This window comes from Bufo bufo, chromosome 6 (genome assembly GCF_905171765.1).
Source record: "Bufo bufo chromosome 6, aBufBuf1.1, whole genome shotgun sequence".
NCBI classification, from domain to species: Eukaryota; Metazoa; Chordata; class Amphibia; order Anura; family Bufonidae; genus Bufo; species Bufo bufo.
Window position 1 is genome coordinate 30,250,159 of NC_053394.1, and position 18,787 is coordinate 30,268,945.

Consider the following 18,787-nt stretch of genomic DNA (forward strand, 5'->3'; position numbering starts at 1 on the left):
ACGTCTGTCACATGTGCTCAGTGTGAACCTGCTTTCATCTGTGAAGAGCACAGGGCGCCAGTGGCGAGTTTGCCAATCTTGGTGTTCTCTGGCAAATGCCAAACGTCCTGCACGGTGTTGGGCTGTAAGCACAACCCCCACCTGTGGACGTCGGGCCCTCATATCACCCTCATGGAGTCTGTTTATGACCGTTTGAGCAGACACATGCACATTTCTGGCCTGCTGGAGGTCATTTTGCAGGGCTCTGCCAGTGCTCCTCCTGTTCCTCCTTGCACAAAGGCGGAGGTAGTGGCCCTGCTGCTGGGTTGTTGCCCTCCTACGGCCTCCTCCACGTCTCCTGATGTACTGGCCTGTCTCCTGGTAGCGCCTCCATGCTCTGGACACTACGCTGACAGACACAGCAAACCTTCTTGCCACAGCTCGCATTGATGTGCCATCCTGGATAAGCTGCACTACCTGAGCCACTTGTGTGGGTTGTAGACTCCGTCTCATGCTACCACTAGAGTGAAAGCACCGCCAGCATTCAAAAGTGACCAAAACATCAGCCAGGAAGCATAGGAACTGAGAAATAATCTGTGGTCACCACCTGCAGAACCACTCCTTTATTGGGGGTGTCTTGCTAATTGCCTATAATTTCCACCTGTTGTCTATCCCATTTGCACAACAGCATGTGAAATTGATGTGGAAAATATAGGGAGACTGAGCACTCACCACCTGGACCAAATAGAGACTTGAAACAGATGATATATAACAATAATATAAATTTATTAGCCCTATTTATAATCTAAACAAGTTAAAAATCTATAGTAAAACAATAAAGTGAAAATACTAGACGAATAATAAAACAATCATGTGTGTTGAAATGTAAAAGGACACAAAGTACATCAATATATCTAATATATAAATAATTGCAAAAAACCTAATTGCAAAAAATCTAAAATGTTGCAAGGGCAATTATTATCGGTCATGAAAAATAAAATTTTGTAAAAACAATCGATAAATTAATCGGTGATAGATTCAATGAGAAATTCGCCAGATAAAATATTCGATAATTTAAGCAGATAAATTATATTCGGATAGAGTCAGTTCAATTATTCAGGATCAGTTCGATCATATAGACCGGATCAGCATAGAGAATTGCACCTGTTTAATATAGTTCAATTGCCGTCTGATGTGAGTATACCGTGGCGTCCCACGTGGCTCACAATATCAGATTTGGCGGTACTTGGTTCCAGTCGCTTGTTTGGAGTGGTTCGGGCAATCGTATGGCCCCCAAAAATAAGCAGTCTCCTTATGATATTCACCAATGTTACAAGTCTGGACCTGGTTTGAAGTTAGCAAGGTGTTCCCTCCACATTGGAAAACGTAATTTCGACAAAGTTAAAGTCCAATTATCGGAGTGTTGGGGTCTCGTAGATATTCATCAGTTGATGTCCGAGGTTTACAGTAACCAAACGCGTTTCGGGGTCCTTTCCTGGCCCCTTCCTCACTGAACTCAGCCGAGAACCAAACATAAGCTAACCACAAGTCCAACAGAAGCCATAAACCGCACAGCATAGTGGGAGAAACAACAATAAATAGAGAAGGTTAAATGGCCACAATAGCCACACCTGGGGAAAGAAGGTGTGACAAGCACCAGAAACAACACAGACGCAATTTGATCCAAAAGGAAAACATGTCAGATTACACCACGTGTTGCCAGTCTCACGGATCTCCTGCCACCTGAGTAACGTCCGGTAACGTCCATCGCGGTAACGTCCATATGTCTCGGTACGTCTGTGACAGTACCCCCCTCCTTCTACAGGTCACCTCCAGGTACCCAGGACCAACCTTATCCGGATGAGACCCGTGAAAGGCTTTCACCAAACGACTGGCATTCACGTCAGATGCCGCTACCCACATCCTCTCCTCTGGTCCATAACCCTTCCAGTGAACAAGATACTGGAGAGATCTACAGAGAAATCGAGGGTCAATAATCTTGGCAAACTGGAATTCCAAACTGCTGTCCACCATGACAGTGTTTATCGACAGTGGGGCAGGGGTGAACCTGATTGATGCTCAGTTCGTCCGTTTGCACAGGTTGTCTCCAAGTGCATTAGAGAAAAACAATTCAATTTTTTGTGATCTATGAACATGGTGATCGGATGAATCGCCCCTTCCAACCAATGACGCCACTCCTCAAAAGCCAACTTAATGGCCAGCAGCTCTCGGTTACCCCCATCGTAATTTCTCTCTGTGGCAGAGTTTTTTAGAGAAAAATGCACCTGGGCGCCATTTACCAGGCAACGGGCCCTGCGTCCACTTCCACAATTAAAGGTTGTGATACATCCGCCTGCACCAATATGGGGGCAGAAGAGGGGCGTACCTGAAAGATTTGAGAAAATCTGGGATATTTGGCTGAGTGCAAACTCGGTCACTGTGTAATGGGGCTGGAGAGGTTTTTTTTTTGTTTTTGTTTTTAGATGACCAGGTCACTGCCAGTATGAATGTGTGTGTGGATGGTGACAGGTCCTAATGGAACAATTCGGCTTCATGACAATGATGCTGTTTTATGACTGATGTGAATTACATTATAATCTTTGCATTTGTAGACATGTTCGTTTATATGTAATCCTATCATTTTGCCTGTCAATTGAATGTGATGTTCAAGGTTGTACCTTGTTGAGGGGGTTGTTCCCCTATTTAATTTTTTTAATTTTTTTTTATGGAAATTGAAAAATAAAGCCTTTTAAAAAAAATATATAGGGGCAGAAGAGAAGCATTCCTTTAACGGCAGAAAAGGCTCACAACGCCGAATCAGACCACACTGAGACATCAGTCCCTTTCTTACTGATGTCAGTTAAGGGTTTCACCACTGTAGTTCTGAATACATTTTCGGTAATAGTTGGTGAACCCCAAAAACCACATAAGAGCCTTCAGATTTTCAGGTCAATCCCAGTCCAATACAGCACGGACTTTCTCTGGATCCATTCTAAAACCTGAAGATGACAGCAGGTAGCCTAAGAATTGCACCTTGTGTACAGCAAAAACACACAATTTTGCGAACAATTTATTATCTCTTAGGATCTGTAACACCATTCTAACGTGATCCTGATGTGTCTCCATGTCTGGAGAATAAATTAGTATGTCATCCAAATACACGACAACAAACCTCCCCACAAGGTGATGAAAAATGTCATTCACAAAATGCTGGAAAACCGCAGGAGCATTGGTCATCCCCAAAGGCAAGACCAGGTTCTCAAAGCGACCCTCTGGGGTATTAAAACCAGTCTTCCATTCATCCCCTTCCTTGATCCTGACCAGATTATATGCCCCCCTTAAGTCCAACTTGGAGAACACCTTGGCACCAACAATCTGGTTAAACAAATCGTGAATCAAAGGAAGAGAAGTGGGTAAGTACAGTATGGACAGTAATCCGATTGAGCTCACGGAAATCCAGACATGGCCGAAGACCTGCGTCCTTTTTTTTAACAAAGAAAAACCCTGCTGCCACTGGAGACTCGGAAGGTCTTATGTGTCCTTTAGCCAAATTCTCGGTAATATTCTCTCTCATGGCCATTCTTTGCGGTCCAGAAAGGTTATACAACCTAGATTTGGGCAACTTAGCTCTGGGAATAAGGTTGATAGGACAATCATATTCCCGATGCGGAGGTAAATCCTGGCATCCACTATCAGAAAATACATCGGCGAAATCAGATATAAAAGAGGGTAATGTCTTCGTGGTTAAAGTAGAAAAAGCTGTATTCAGACAATTGTCAACGCAATAATCACCCCAATCCAGAATCTGCCTAGTTGGCCAATCGATGGTTGGATTGTGCCTGCTTAACCACGGTAAACCCAGAACCAACGGAGCAGGGAGACCCCCCAACAAAAAACACGAGATGAATTCCTGATGAAGGTCACCCACTCTTAATCTGATATCATGCACCATCTGAGATAAACACTTCTGAGTTAGAGGGGCAGAATCAATAGCAAAAAGGGAAATGTTTTTCTCTAATGCACTTGGAGACAACCCGTGCATACGGACGAACTGAGCATCAATCAGGTTCACCCCTGCCCCACTGTCGATAAACACCTCAATCCCCACAGTCTTGGACTCTAGCGCCACCTCAGCAGTCAGGAGAAATAGCGTACTACCAGACAAAGACAAATGCACGTTCTCTGACTCTCCTCTCACCCCTCCAAGAGTCAGATGGGAATTAAACGTCCCCTTTTTTTTTTCTTTTTGAGGCTGAATGCATGGACATACATCGATAAAATGTCCTTTCTGTCCGCAGAAAAAACACACTCCTTTCCTACGACCAGAATGCCTAAAATCAGATCCAGGAGTAGCTCCCCCTAACTGCATGGGTTCGTCTCCAGACATAAACCCAGGAGTATCTTCACCCAAAGTGAAGATTCATTTTGTGAGTGTGGACGTAGCCTAAAATACAATTTGCACGCCTCCCTAAACAAAAGGAAATTATCACTTCCCCCAGAGAATCTGTTCGGGAGGGCAACTTTAGGCTCGAGACAGGCCTGGTAACCACCACCACCACTAGGACCAGCAGCCTGTGGTCTAAGGATCTCCGAGACAATCGTGCGGAGGTGAGCTACCTCCAAAGATGGCGCCTGCAGCTGTCCGGCCAGTGCAGCGATAGGATCCATGGCTGTACTGAAACAAGCATAAAAACTACGGTTTTGGAGGTTTATAATGTCACGCTCGTGTGTGGGAGGAAAACACAGAGAATAGGAGGGAGAGGGGTGAGGGAATAAGGCCTGGAAACTAGGGAAGGAAGATGGACACCTCCTAGAGAAAACCCTAACTCCAGTCCTGACAGACTACTAGTATGAACAGGCCCCAAAGGTAATAAGCTCACATTACATAATAACCCAGGGCTTGACAAATTTCCTTGGAATCTAGGAGCCAGCTAAAAAAGTTAGGAGCCAGGCGGAGCCGCGTCATAAAATCTATATTGCGATATAATTTTAAGCATGTATATCGCAATATATCGTTTTCTATATTTGGTGGGGGGGGGGGGGGGTGTTTAAACTTTTTTTTTTTTTTTTCTTTTACTTTTTATTTAATAACTATTTGCCTCCTTAAGGGCTGGAACCCTTGTCATATTCACCCTAATAGAGCTCTATTAGGGTGAATAGGACTTTACACTCTCCCTGCTGCCCTGTGCTTTGTGCACACAACAGCAGGGAGCTGACCATGGCAGCCAGCCTCTCATGTGCCCCCCAGCCTCTGATCAGCCCCCCCCCCCAGCCTCTGATCAGCCCCCCCAGCCTCTGATCAGCCCCTCCAGCCTCTGATCAGCCCCTCCAGCCTCTTATCAGCCCCTCCAGCCTCTTATCAGCCCCTCCAGCCTCTTATCAGCCCCTCCAGCCTCTTATCAGCCCCTCCAGCCTCTTATCAGCCCCCCCAGCCTCTTATCAGCCCCTCCAGCCTCTTATCAGCCCCTCCAGCCTCTGATCAGCCCCCCCAGCCTCTGATCAGCCCCCCCAGCCTCTGATCAGCCCCTCCAGCCTCTGATCAGCCCCTCCAGCCTCTGATCAGCCCCTCCAGCCTCTTATCAGCCCCTCCAGCCTCTTATCAGCCCCTCCAGCCTCTGATCAGCCCCCCCAGCCTCTTATCAGCCCCTCCAGCCTCTTATCAGCCCCTCCAGCCTCTGATCAGCCCCCCCAGCCTCTGATCAGCCCCTCCAGCCTCTGATCAGCCCCTCCAGCCTCTGATCAGCCCCTCCAGCCTCTGATCAGCCCCCCTCCAGCCTCTGATCAGCCCCCCCCAGCCTCTGATCAGCCCCTCCAGCCTCTGATCAGCCCCTCCAGCCTCTGATCAGCCCCTCCAGCCTCTGATCAGCCCCCCCAGCCTCTGATCAGCCCCCCCAGCCTCTGATCAGCCCCCCCAGCCTCTGATCAGCCCCCCTCCAGCCTCCCTCTTATCAGCCCCTCCAGCCTCCCTCTTATCAGCCCCTCCAGCCTCCCTCTTATCAGCCCCTCCAGCCTCCCTCTTATCAGCCCCTCCAGCCTCCCTCTTATCAGCCCCTCCAGCCTCCCTCTTATCAGCCCCTCCAGCCTCCCTCTTATCAGCCCCTCCAGCCTCCCTCTTATCAGCCCCTCCAGCCTCCCTCTTATCAGCCCCTCCAGCCTCCCTCTTATCAGCCCCTCCAGCCTCCCTCTTATCAGCCCCTCCAGCCTCCCTCTTATCAGCCCCTCCAGCCTCCCTCTTATCAGCCCCTCCAGCCTCCCTCTTATCAGCCCCTCCAGCCTCCCTCTTATCAGCCCCTCCAGCCTCCCTCTTATCAGCCCCTCCAGCCTCCCTCTTATCAGCCCCTCCAGCCTCCCTCTCATCAGCCCCTCCAGCCTCCCTCTTATCAGCCCCTCCCCCCCCTCTTATCAGCCCCCTCTGGTAACAAACCCACCCTGCCTCCCTCCCCAGTATTAATCATTGGTGGCAGTGGCCACAGGGTCCCCCTCCTCCTCCTCCCCCCATCATTGGTGGCACTGGCAGTGGGCAGTTCCGATCGGAGTCCCAGCAGTGTAATGCTGGGGCTCCGATCGGTTACCATGGCAGCCAGGAGTCACGCTACTGAAGTCCTGGCTGCGATGGTATGTTAGTGAGTAGCATTATACTCACGTGCGCCGTGATCGCCGGGCGCTCCTTCTTCTCATAGGTCTGTGCGGCGCATTGCTAATGCTATAAGCATTAGCAATGCGCCGCACAGACAGAAGAAAGAGCGCCCGGTGGCCACGGCGCACGTGAGTATAATGCTGCTCACTAACATACCATCGCAGCCAGGACTTCAGTAGCGTGACTCCTGGCTGCCATGGTAACCGATCGGAGCCCCAGCATTACACTGCTGGGACTCCGATCGGAACTGCCCACTGCCACCAATGCAGAGAGTCGAGACTGAAGAACCCGGCACCCGACCTCTGACAGGACGCTGTGATCCGCGCGAATAACCCCTCAACTGAGGGGTTAATCGCGCGGATCACAGCGTGCAGTCATAGGGGCCAGGATATGGCCGGCACATTCATTGGTGGCGCAGTGGCCACAGTCCCTCCCCTCCTCCTCCTACCCTGTTCTTAGTGGCCAGCGGCAGCCGCGCACAGTGGGGAGGGAGGGACTCCTCTCCTCCACTGTGCCGCTCAGGAAACCATGGTGCGCGCCGAGAGCGCATCTTTGAAAACGGGCTGACAAATACCCAAGCGCCAGGACCAAATTCCTGGTCGCCATGGCGACCTGGCGCCCGGGATTTGTCGAGCCCTGTAATAACCCCTTAAAATATAACTTTTAATACTACATTATAAAAGATAGAAATAACCCCCACAGAATGTATTGTTCTTCAGTAAAATATATATGCCCACCAACAAAAATAGTGTGACTAGATATACTATAGTGGATACATAGGCCAATTTATAAACGGATAATAATATAACAAAGGCCTCATGCACACGACAGTTGTTTTTTGCGTCCGCAAATTGTGCGTTCGCTAAAAAAAAGGGATGCGGCATCCGTTTTATTTGGAGGATCCGTTTTTTTCCCACAGATCCCTTGTAATAAATGCCTATCCTTGTCCGCAAATGTGAAAAAAGTAGGACATGCACTATTTTTTTTTGCTGACGGGAAACACGGACAACGGACGCGGAACACAAACGGATGAACTATCAGCATTTTTTTGCTGACGCATTGAAATTAATGGGTCCCCATCCTATCCGCAAAAAAAGGAATGGAGGCCGAGAAAAACAACTGTCGTGTGCATGAGGCCAAAACAAAGACAGGTGCACACTGCGGTCTTACTAACCCTCGTACTGGTGTACAATTGAGAGATTAGCCAACATATCCTGCTGGGAGGACATGTCTGAGCCCGAGCACCGCGCTAGTCTCGCAAACTACTGATCTTCCCCCGACATCTTATGTTCCATCTTGGGTGCACTACACTTCATGACCTCCACCATCCGCAAGCCCCGGGGGCCATCACATCTCCTGCCAATGCTGAGATTTAATAAGAGCGCTCGCTGGTCCAGTAAACAAGACGGTAATTATCAGCAGGACGACGTACAGGACAACAGCTCTCATCATTGTAGCTGCACAGGTCAGTGCTCAGGTCGGCAGAACAATGCCGCTACTGAAGAGCGAAACAATCCGTCAAACTCAACATTACTAGTTATAATGAAGGAAACCATGGTAACACCAAGATCTTAACCGTTTAGTCACCATGGATACCTTTGAAAAATATGAATTTGCATATATACATAAATCAATTCAGAGGAGGCTAAATAATGGCAGCGGGGGGAGGGGGGGGTCTATCAGCAACTCAGTATCAGCCTCAGACTGGTCCTTAAAGGGGTCGTCTCTCACTTCATCAAATGGCATTTATCACGTAGAGAAAGTTAATACAAGACACTTACTAATGTATTGTGATTGACCATATTGCCTCCTTTGCTGGCTGGATCCATTTTTCCATCACATTATACGCTGCTCGTTTCCATGGTTATGACCACCCTGCAATCCATCAGTGGTGGCCGTGCTTGCACACTATAGAAAAAAGCACCGGCCTCTCTGGTGGCCGAGACCGTGGGAGTGCACATAGGCCAGTGCTTTTTCCTATAGTGTGCAAGCACGGCGACCACTGGTGGATTGCAGGGTGGTCGTAACCATGGAAACGAGCAGTGTATAATGTGATGGAAAAATGAATCCAGCCAGCAAAGGAAGCAATATGGACAATAACAATACATTAGTAAGTGCTTTGTATTAACTTTCTTAAATGCCACTTGCTGAAGTGAGACAACCCCTGACGCAGCGGGTTTTTATTTTTCCACTCCCGGCATTCCCAGAGCCGTAAGTTTTTTATTTCTCCCTTCACATAGCTGTATCAGGGTTTGTTGCACTTTCTAATGGCAGCATTTAACAGTGCATACAAGGTAGTGGGAAGCTCGATTGCATACAATACATTGCATTATTTACATACAATAGATTGCATTATTTGCATACAATACATACAATAGATTGCATTATTTGCATACAATACAGTGGGAAGCTTGAAAAAAATTCCAAATGGGGCGAAATTGAGGAGAAAAAAAAAAGCAATTCCTTGGGTTTTGTTTTCACTGCATCCCCTATGCGGTAAGCCTGACCTGTTACCTCTATTCTAGAGGTCAGTACAATCACAGCACTACCACATTTATATCGCTTTTCTCGTATTTTAATGGCCAGTCCTGACCTCACAGTCCTGACCTCAGTATCTGAGGAAAGGGATTTAGGAGTAATTATTTCAGAAGACTTAAAGGTGGGAAGACAATGTAATAGAGCAGCACGAAATGCCAGCAGAATGCTTGGATGTATAGGGAGAGGTATAAGCAGTAGAAAGAGTGAAGTGCTTATGCCGCTGTACAGAACACTGGTGAGACCTCACTTGGAGTATTGTGCGCAGTACTGGAGGCCATATCTCCAGAAGGATATAGATACTCTAGAGAGAGTTCAGAGAAGAGCTACTAAACTAGTACATGGATTGCAGGATAAAACTTACCAGGAAAGGTTAAAGGACCTTAATATGTATAGCTTGGAAGAAAGACGAGACAGAGGGGATATGAGAGAAACTGCTAAATACATAAAGGGAATCAACAAGGCAAAAGAGGAAAGAATATTTAAAAGAAGAAAAACTGCTACAAGAGGACATCGTTTTAAATTAGAGGGGCAAAGTTTTAAAAGTAATATCAGGAAGTATTACTTTACTGAGAGAGTAGTGGATGCATGGAATAGCCTTCCTGCAGAAGTGGTAGCTGCAAATACAGTGAAGGAGTTTAAGCATGCATGGGATAGGCATAAGGCCATCCTTCATATAAGATAGGGCCGGGGGCTATCCATAGTATTCAGTATATTGGGCAGACTAGATGGGCCAAATGGTTCTTATCTGCCGACACATTCTATGTTTCTATGTTAATACTGATAAAAAATAAAAACTTTGGAAAAAGTTGTTTCTTTCGATCGCCCTATTCTGACTCCCGTAACTTTTTATATTTACATCTACGGAGACGTGTGAGGGCTCCCTTTTTGCTGGATAATCTTATATTTTAAATAGTGCAGGCGTCTTGGGATGCAGCCGTACGAATGATTTTTATTTTATTTCTTTATTGCAGGAAGTTCTGGCGAGAATCGCTCCGGATGTCTACACGCTCATTCTCCCTGGCTAAGAGCGGGGAGCTCTGATTGGATGCGTTCACAGCCAGGGAGAATACAAGTCTCCGCCTAGTATAACCGAGTCGCCTCATTATAATATAAGGCGCCAAAATATACAGGGCCAAAAGCGGGGGCGAACGGGGGGTTCTTTAGAAAAAAAAATTAAAAAAAGTGCCATGGCCTCAGTGGGGGCCGCACTATAAGGTAGGATACTAATTAGACTAGAGCTAGCCTGATGAAAGGCCCTCTTTAATACAGTAATGAATGGAAAATTCACTATATTCCTATAACTGGAGGCCTCCAAAAGAATATGCCTGTGATAGGCCTGGCAGCCTTGTACAGGCACTGGCCTATCACAACCAATGAACAGCTTCCCCGATATCAGCGCGGGGGAAGCCGTTCTGGCACTGGGAGCACAGCAATCCCAAATGTCTGAGATCAGCGCCAATTAGGGTGCCTGCTGTGTAAAACTATGGCGCTTTAAAGAGACAACATGTGCCGTACGTGTATGGTGCATGTCATCATGGGGCTCTCCTGATGACCTCTACTATACATGATCTCTGGTGCATGGGCAGCCGGGCCGAGATCTGACACAACTATTAAGAGGAGTGTGCCTCTAAACAACCGTGCGCATATCACTCCAACACAGCACAGATCAAGACAGGCGACACGCTGGTCTTAAAGGGGTTATCCAATTTTCCATCCCCCCCACTCCCCCCCCACATGTGCCGGGCCCCTCACAGGTAATATACCTACTAAATATACTCCCGCGCTGCTTCTGGTCCCCACACCGCCGCTGCTGCTTCTCCCATGAAAACATCCGGTGTCGGGGGGAAGCAGCCAATGGCAGGACGGGGACGAGCCTCCCTAGTGTCACCCGCTATGCTAGGGAGGCTTGGCCCCGTCTGCCATTGGCTGCTCCCCTCTACACCGGATGTTTTCATGGGAGAAGCAGCAGCAGCGCTGCGGGGAGCGGGGTAAGTATATTACCGGTGAGGGGCCCGGCACATGGGGGGGGGGGGGGGGGGGAATTAAGAAATTGGATAACCCCTTTAGTAAGTCTTCACCTTTACCAGGTGCCCAGCTGCCATGGAAACCTACTGGCACCCCCACAATCACATGGCAGGGTGCCAGTGGGCTGACAGAGGGAGGTCCCTACCTCCTTACATGCTGGGCTTACTGCTGATGGAGGCCTCCTTTATAAGCTCAGGATGAAGCGTCACGCTGATCCTGGACATTGCGGCGGGACGTCAACTGTATGCCCCTGCTGCTGGGGACGTTTGCAAGGCTTCGGTGCCCGTGGAGCCCACTTGACAACGCCAGGGGTAAGACCGTTTGCAAAAAGGAGTTTAAGCGTCCGTCTCACAGAGACAACCTCCGTCCAAATGTCCTATTAGAGATCACGGATATAATAGAAGGGACCCTCAGGACCGGAGCGGACACCAGCTAACAAGCCGGGGCTCTTGCTTTGGTGGCCCCCGACAGTGTATTACAATGCCACGTATTCATTTGAATGGCCCCCTATACCACATTTCTCCTGTAGCGGCCCCTGTAAAGGAAATGAATAGCCGAGGGCCACTTCCCTGCCAGTGGCAGCTATGGGAGACAAGATAAAAAGAAATATACATATATATATATATAAGGGAAGACGTACCGCAAAGATCTCATCGTACATCAACACCACCTTCTCTTTTAAGGGCTTCTTGGAGGCGGAGGACTTTCGGAGGAGCCCCGCTTTCTTCTCTACTTGCGCCATGGTTTCAGCATAATCTGGTGAAGGAGATCGAAATTAATCTAAAAGAAAAACTTTGACTAAACCTAAAACCGGGAGACCTGACATTTGAATCTTTCGCTTTGCTCCTAGAACGGGCAGATGTCTCACCCATACGGGAGAGGTCCATGGGCCGGTCTATACGGCTAGAGTTAATATACGTGATTACTGCCACATCACGGGGAATCACTGCATGACCCCGGCTCTGATCAGCGAGGCGGCTTCTCTGGGCTCAGGCAGGATTAATGTCCTGTCATTTCTGTCATTAACCCTTCACTTAGTCTGAAAAGGAGCCAAGACAGACCTGTTCACAGCAGGCTGTAAAATGAGAGGCTTCTGTAGTGACGTCCCTGTGGTGCTGACATCTAGTGGTGAATGTGAAAAATAATTCAGGCACAATTTCAAGGGGTTGTCCCCCAAAAAATATTCTACAGTTTTCAAACCAACACCTGGATCTGAATTATTTTGTAACTGCATGTAATTAAAAAGTTGGTACAGTCTGTATTAGTTTTTTTTCTTATTTCTTTGTCCGGCTCACTAATATGGCCGCACGTGCTCAGTTTCAACTTCAACTTCCTTGTGAGCTGTGATAGGGAGAGAGCTCCAGGAACAAGGACACGCCCCCTGAGCTGCAGGGACACGCCCCCCTGAGCTTCAGGAACAGGGGCACGCCCCCCTGAGCTGCAGGAACAGGGGCACGCCCCCCTGAGCTGCAGGAACAGGGGCACGCCCCCCTGAGCTTCAAACTTGACATAAATCTAGCAGAACAATTAGAGAAATGATTATGGAGATCTCTGGATCCATGTGAGGTCCAGGACTGGTTCTAGCTTTATTAGAAAGAGATTGTCATGTTCTATATGATGTCTGAAACCCCTTTACGAATTCTGCCCTCGTTTCTAACAACCTCATTCAGACCTTCAGGTCGGCGTGCGGGGGCGCTCTACCACATAGGGCTTTTCTAGCTGAACGTATCAGTTCAGTAATATGTCAGGGTGGGGAAGGGGCTGCCGTACGGTTCTCAGAGACGGCACCACAAAAGATAAGCTTAGATACATGGGCTCAGCCACCAGCATCACACACAGTGGGGCTTAGATACATGAGCTCAGCAGATAGTATCACACACAGAGGGGGCTTAGATACATGGGCTCAGGCACCAGCATCACACACAGTGGAGCTTAGATACATGGGCTCGGGCACCAGCATCACACACAGTGGGGCTTAGATACATGGGCTCAGCAGATAGTATCACACACAGAGGGGGCTTAGATACATGGGCTCAGGCACCAGCATCACACACAGTGGAGCTTAGATACATGGGCTCAGCCACCAGCATCACACACAGTGGGGCTTAGATACATGGGCTCAGCAGATAGTATCACACACAGAGGGGGCTTAGATACATGGGCTCAGGCACCAGCATCACACACAGTGGAGCTTAGATACATGGGCTCGGGCACCAGCATCACACACAGTGGAGCTTAGATACATGGGCTCAGGCACCAGCATCACACACAGAGGGGGCTTAGATACATGGGCTCGGGCACCAGCATCACACACAGTGGAGCTTAGATACATGGGCTCAGCCACCAGCATCACACACAGTGGGGCTTAGATACATGGGCTCAGCCACCAGCATCACACACAGTGGGGCTTAGATACATGGGCTCAGCAACCAGCATCACACACAGTGGGGCTTAGATACATGGGCTCAGGCACCAGCATCACACACAGAGGGGGCTTAGATACATGGGCTCAGGCACCAGCATCACACACAGTGGAGCTTAGATACATGGGCTCGGGCACCAGCATCACACACAGAGGGGCTTAGATACATGGGCTCGGGCACCAGCATCACACACAGTGGGGCTTAGATACATGGGCTCAGCCACCAGCATCACACACAGTGGGGCTTAGATACATGGGCTCAGGCACCAGCATCACACACAGTGGAGCTTAGATACATGGGCTCGGGCACCAGCATCACACACAGTGGGGCTTAGATACATGGGCTCAGCCACCAGCATCACACACAGTGGGGCTTAGATACATGGGCTCAGGCACCAGCATCACACACAGAGGGGGCTTAGATACATGGGCTCAGCCACCAGCATCACACACAGTGGGGCTTAGATACATGGGCTCAGCCACCAGCATCACACACAGTGGGGCTTAGATACATGGGCTCAGCCACCAGCATCACACACAGTGGGGCTTAGATACATGGGCTCAGGCACCAGCATCACACACAGAGGGGGCTTAGATACATGGGCTCAGGCACCAGCATCACACACAGTGGAGCTTAGATACATGGGCTCAGCCACCAGCATCACACACAGTGGAGCTTAGATACATGGGCTCGGGCACCAGCATCACACACAGTGGGGCTTAGATACATGGGCTCAGCCACCAGCATCACACACAGTGGAGCTTAGATACATGGGCTCAGCCACCAGCATCACACACAGTGGAGCTTAGACACATGGGCTCGGGCACCAGCATCACACACAGTGGGGCTTAGATACATGGGCTCGGGCACCAGCATCACACACAGAGGGGCTTAGATACATGGGCTCAGCCACCAGCATCACACACAGTGGGGCTTAGATACATGGGCTCAGCCACCAGCATCACACACAGTGGGGCTTAGATACATGGGCTCAGGCACCAGCATCACACACAGAGGGGGCTTAGATACATGGGCTCAGGCACCAGCATCACACACAGTGGAGCTTAGATACATGGGCTCGGGCACCAGCATCACACACAGTGGGGCTTAGATACATGGGCTCAGCCACCAGCATCACACACAGTGGGGCTTAGATACATGGGCTCAGGCACCAGCATCACACACAGAGGGGGCTTAGATACATGGGCTCAGCCACCAGCATCACACACAGTGGGGCTTAGATACATGGGCTCAGCCACCAGCATCACACACAGTGGGGCTTAGATACATGGGCTCAGCCACCAGCATCACACACAGTGGGGCTTAGATACATGGGCTCAGGCACCAGCATCACACACAGAGGGGGCTTAGATACATGGGCTCAGGCACCAGCATCACACACAGTGGAGCTTAGATACATGGGCTCGGGCACCAGCATCACACACAGTGGAGCTTAGATACATGGGCTCAGCCACCAGCATCACACACAGTGGAGCTTAGATACATGGGCTCGGGCACCAGCATCACACACAGTGGAGCTTAGATACATGGGCTCAGCCACCAGCATCACACACAGTGGAGCTTAGATACATGGGCTCAGCCACCAGCATCACACACAGAGGGGGCTTAGATACATGGGCTCGAGCACCAGCATCACACACAGTGGAGCTTAGATACATGGGCTCAGCCACCAGCATCACACACAGTGGAGCTTAGATACATGGGCTCAGCCACCAGCATCACACACAGTGGGGCTTAGATACATGAGCTCGGGCACAAGCATCACACACAGAGGGGCTTAGATACATGGGCTCGGGCACAAGCATCACACACAGAGGGGCTTAGATACATGGGCTCGGGCACAAGCATCACACACAGAGGGGCTTAGATACATGGGCTCAGCTACCAGCATCACACACAGAGGGGCTTAGATACATGGGCTCAGCTACCAGCATCACACACAGTGGGGCTTAGATACATGGGCTCAGCTACCAGCATCACACACAGTGGGGCTTAGATACATGGGCTCAGCAACCAGCATCATTTCACACAGAGGGGCTTAGATACATGGGCTCGGGCACCAGCATCACACACAGTGGGGCTTAGATACATGGGCTCAGCCACCAGCATCACACACAGAGGGGCTTAGATACCTGGGCTCAGCAGACACTATTACACATGGCAGACGCTTAGCAAACAGTATCACACAATAGACTTGGATACTCTCGTTCAGCAGACAGTATCACACTTTACAGGCTTAGATACAGAGGCTTAGCAAACAGCGTCAAACATTACAGGCTTGGATACGAAGCTTTGGCTCATTAGCCAATATTGAACCTGATAGGCTCGGCTGCGCAATCTCAGCAGGCTGCAGCACGCATGATAGGCTTAGATACGCTGGCTCAGCAGACAGTATCGCACAGTCATTTCCAGCTAAACCCCCCGTTTTTGGCAGGACCAGCCGACAATCTAATGGGTATGGGGAGCTGTTGAGTCTCCCTCGCCAAATGTCTGGAGAAAGAAGAATCCGATCACTCCTATTAAACTTGCATGCTCGGTTGAGTGAAGTATGCATGTGCACAGAGGAGTGGGGAGAGACAGCTGACGGATGAAGAACCAAGGTGGCCGTACCCAGTAATGTCAGCAGGATGGTGGACCCCCGAATGTGTATGGGGTTGTCCCGACTCCTGGCAGATGCTGGAGAAAGAGAAGGGTCAGACATGTTCCATCCTTTGTACTGAAGGGAGATAAGACACCGCCTTAGTCCCATCTCCCTACGGAGAAAACATGCATGCTTGGCTGTGAGTAGCCCGGAGGAGCAATTGTCAGCCAAACAAGGGTGACAGCTATCAAAAGTGTACGCCCAGTTTTAGATACGGCATCTCCGCAGGACAGTATCCCACATGATGGGCTTAGATACACCGGCTCAGCGGCACATGGAGATTACAGGCTGCAATACTTTTGCTCGCCAGAAATGCCCTTATATCTTTTGGGAGCTGCCGCTCCCTGATAACACGAGATCCACATTTTGGAAGAATAACCTGATGACACAATTCTGGGTTTTCGACAACAAAGGGTGATCTGTGCGGAGATTGAATTACACATAACGAGATCAGATAATCCCATTACAGAAATGTAATCAAGGAGGAAGCCGTCCATGGGAGCGTGACCAAGAAAAGTCCCCGGAGGTGCTCTGCATGTGACATCAGATGGCGGATAACGGAGAACAGGCAATCGTATTCACCAGTACCAACAATGCACTTAAAGGGCATCTGTCAGCAGTTTTGTACCTATGACACCGGCTGACCTGTTACATGTGCGCTCGGGAGCTGAAGGCATCTGTGTTGGCCCCATGTTCCTATGTGTCCACATTGCTGAGAAAAAGGATGTTTTAATATATGCAAATGAGCCTCTAGGAGCAACGGGGGTGTTACCATTACACCTAGAGGCTCTGCTCTCTCTGCAACTGCCGCGCCCTCTGCACTTTGACTTTAGGAGAAGTCACTGCTTGGTCCCGTCAATCAAAGTGCAGAGGGCGCAGCAGTTGCAGAGAGAGCAGAGCCTCTAAGAGTCCGTTATCAGCGACTGACAGCACCGTGTGTACCAATAGCTCTTCACAGGTGAAAAAAGCAAAGCTAAATATGTAGAAATTACATATTCTTGGGTTTTGCAAGGCAAATTATTGTTATTTATTGACAACATATAAAAAATCCATTTTGGGGTTGGGGGGGGGGTCTGATGCCATTTGTTGCACTGCATAAATCATTTCAATTGCCGCCGTGTGCAGCGTGGACAGCAGGTAGACGGGCCTGGAGTGACTCCATAAGGTCCTGGTAAGTTGTCATGGGTATCTGGAGCCAGGCTGACTGCAGAGCATCCCACAGCTGCTGGAGGGGATCCACGGCCATTGAGGTGGTCCCACAGATACTCAGTTGGGTTCAAGTCTGGGGGAATTCTTGAAGTCTTGGTCATGGCTCTTCCAACCAATGTGGGACAATTCTAGGCGTGTGACATGTCGCATCGTCTTACTGGAAGATCCCATCCGCCCCAGGGAAGACAATCAGCATGTAGGGGGTGTACGTGATCTGCAAGGATCGGCTGAGAGAGACTTCCACTAGAACCTTCCCCGGACAATAGGGCTAGGTCTACAGGACGACATGTGTCACGTGACACAAAGTGCACAACTACACTGCGACATTTTGTCGCACCAATGTCGCGCAATTTTTTTTAGAATAGTCTATGGTGTTGCACTGCTCCATTCGAGATGGATTTTTCTGTGACTGTCGCACCATGTCGCATTGCGACGCCATAGACCATTATAAAAATTGGCGCGACAAATGTGGTCGTGTAGACCTACCCTAAAGCTGCCCCCACAGCTTGTGTCCTTCCAGCAATGGCTGCAGGGTGTTCCCTCTCTGATGTTTCTCTCCTGACACGCCATCCGTTCAATGAAAGGGCATCATAGTGTTTGGGGACCAGATAAGGGGGCGTCATTGAGGTACTGGGCCCCATCTCATGTGAATGAGGCCGATCTGCAATACCGAGCACAGCCACTAGACAATGGACAGCGCTGTTCTTGATAAGCTGTCACCTCACTCCCAGACAACCCCTTTAATAACGGCGGTGTATCCAACGCCTGCGGGGATAGATTAAGACCACCGCGTGGACTGTCAGCGCTGATACAAAGTAACCAACCCTCAGCTGTGAGAAGTATTACGTCTGGATGAGTTTTCTGCCTCAGAATGTGGTCAGTCACTGACAGCAAGCAGACATCTTGAAAATGGTAACCAATAGAAGCACAGAGCCTATGGGAACGTTGCAGGACTTTTCATTATACGGACATAACGTGGAGGTGATTCTCCAGGGATGCGCTGCTGGGACTTGTGGTTCTCCCAGCCCTTCCCTTCTCAGCATGGCTTCCTGTGCCCACATGCGGCCTGCACCTGCCAGTACACGGCTCCTGCCCCTACCCCCAGCCCCTCCACAGGGTACAGAGCACATCCAGGGGGCTCACACACTACTCACCAGCCACACATAACCCCCCTCACTGGCGGCGGCCCCGCAGCAGATCCAACCGGGCATCAGCCAGGATGCAGGACTGGAACCCAGCAAGTCAAGGAAGAGGGGTGATCCGCGTCACTGCGCCTCTACTTCAAACGTCTGTTTACACGCTGTTCCCCCTGTT

At 49.7% G+C, this 18,787-nt stretch overlaps 1 protein-coding gene across 2 annotated transcripts in view; it reads right to left on the bottom strand.

The window, feature by feature from the left end:
* The window catches only part of ARMH3 (armadillo like helical domain containing 3), a 57,244-nt gene that overhangs the window by 37,789 nt on the left and 668 nt on the right, over window positions 1–18,787 (bottom strand). The window contains exons 1-2 of one of the 2 annotated variants that reach the window (XM_040435861.1): window positions 18,628–18,753; window positions 11,820–11,935 (exon numbers count right to left, since the gene is read on the bottom strand). In XM_040435861.1, the coding sequence (XP_040291795.1) occupies window positions 11,820–11,921 (102 nt within the window). In that variant the 5' untranslated portion in view covers window positions 11,922–11,935; window positions 18,628–18,753. Of the gene's footprint in view, window positions 1–11,819; window positions 11,936–18,627; window positions 18,754–18,787 lie in introns of those variants that run through there. The other variant, XM_040435862.1, reaches the window with a different exon arrangement.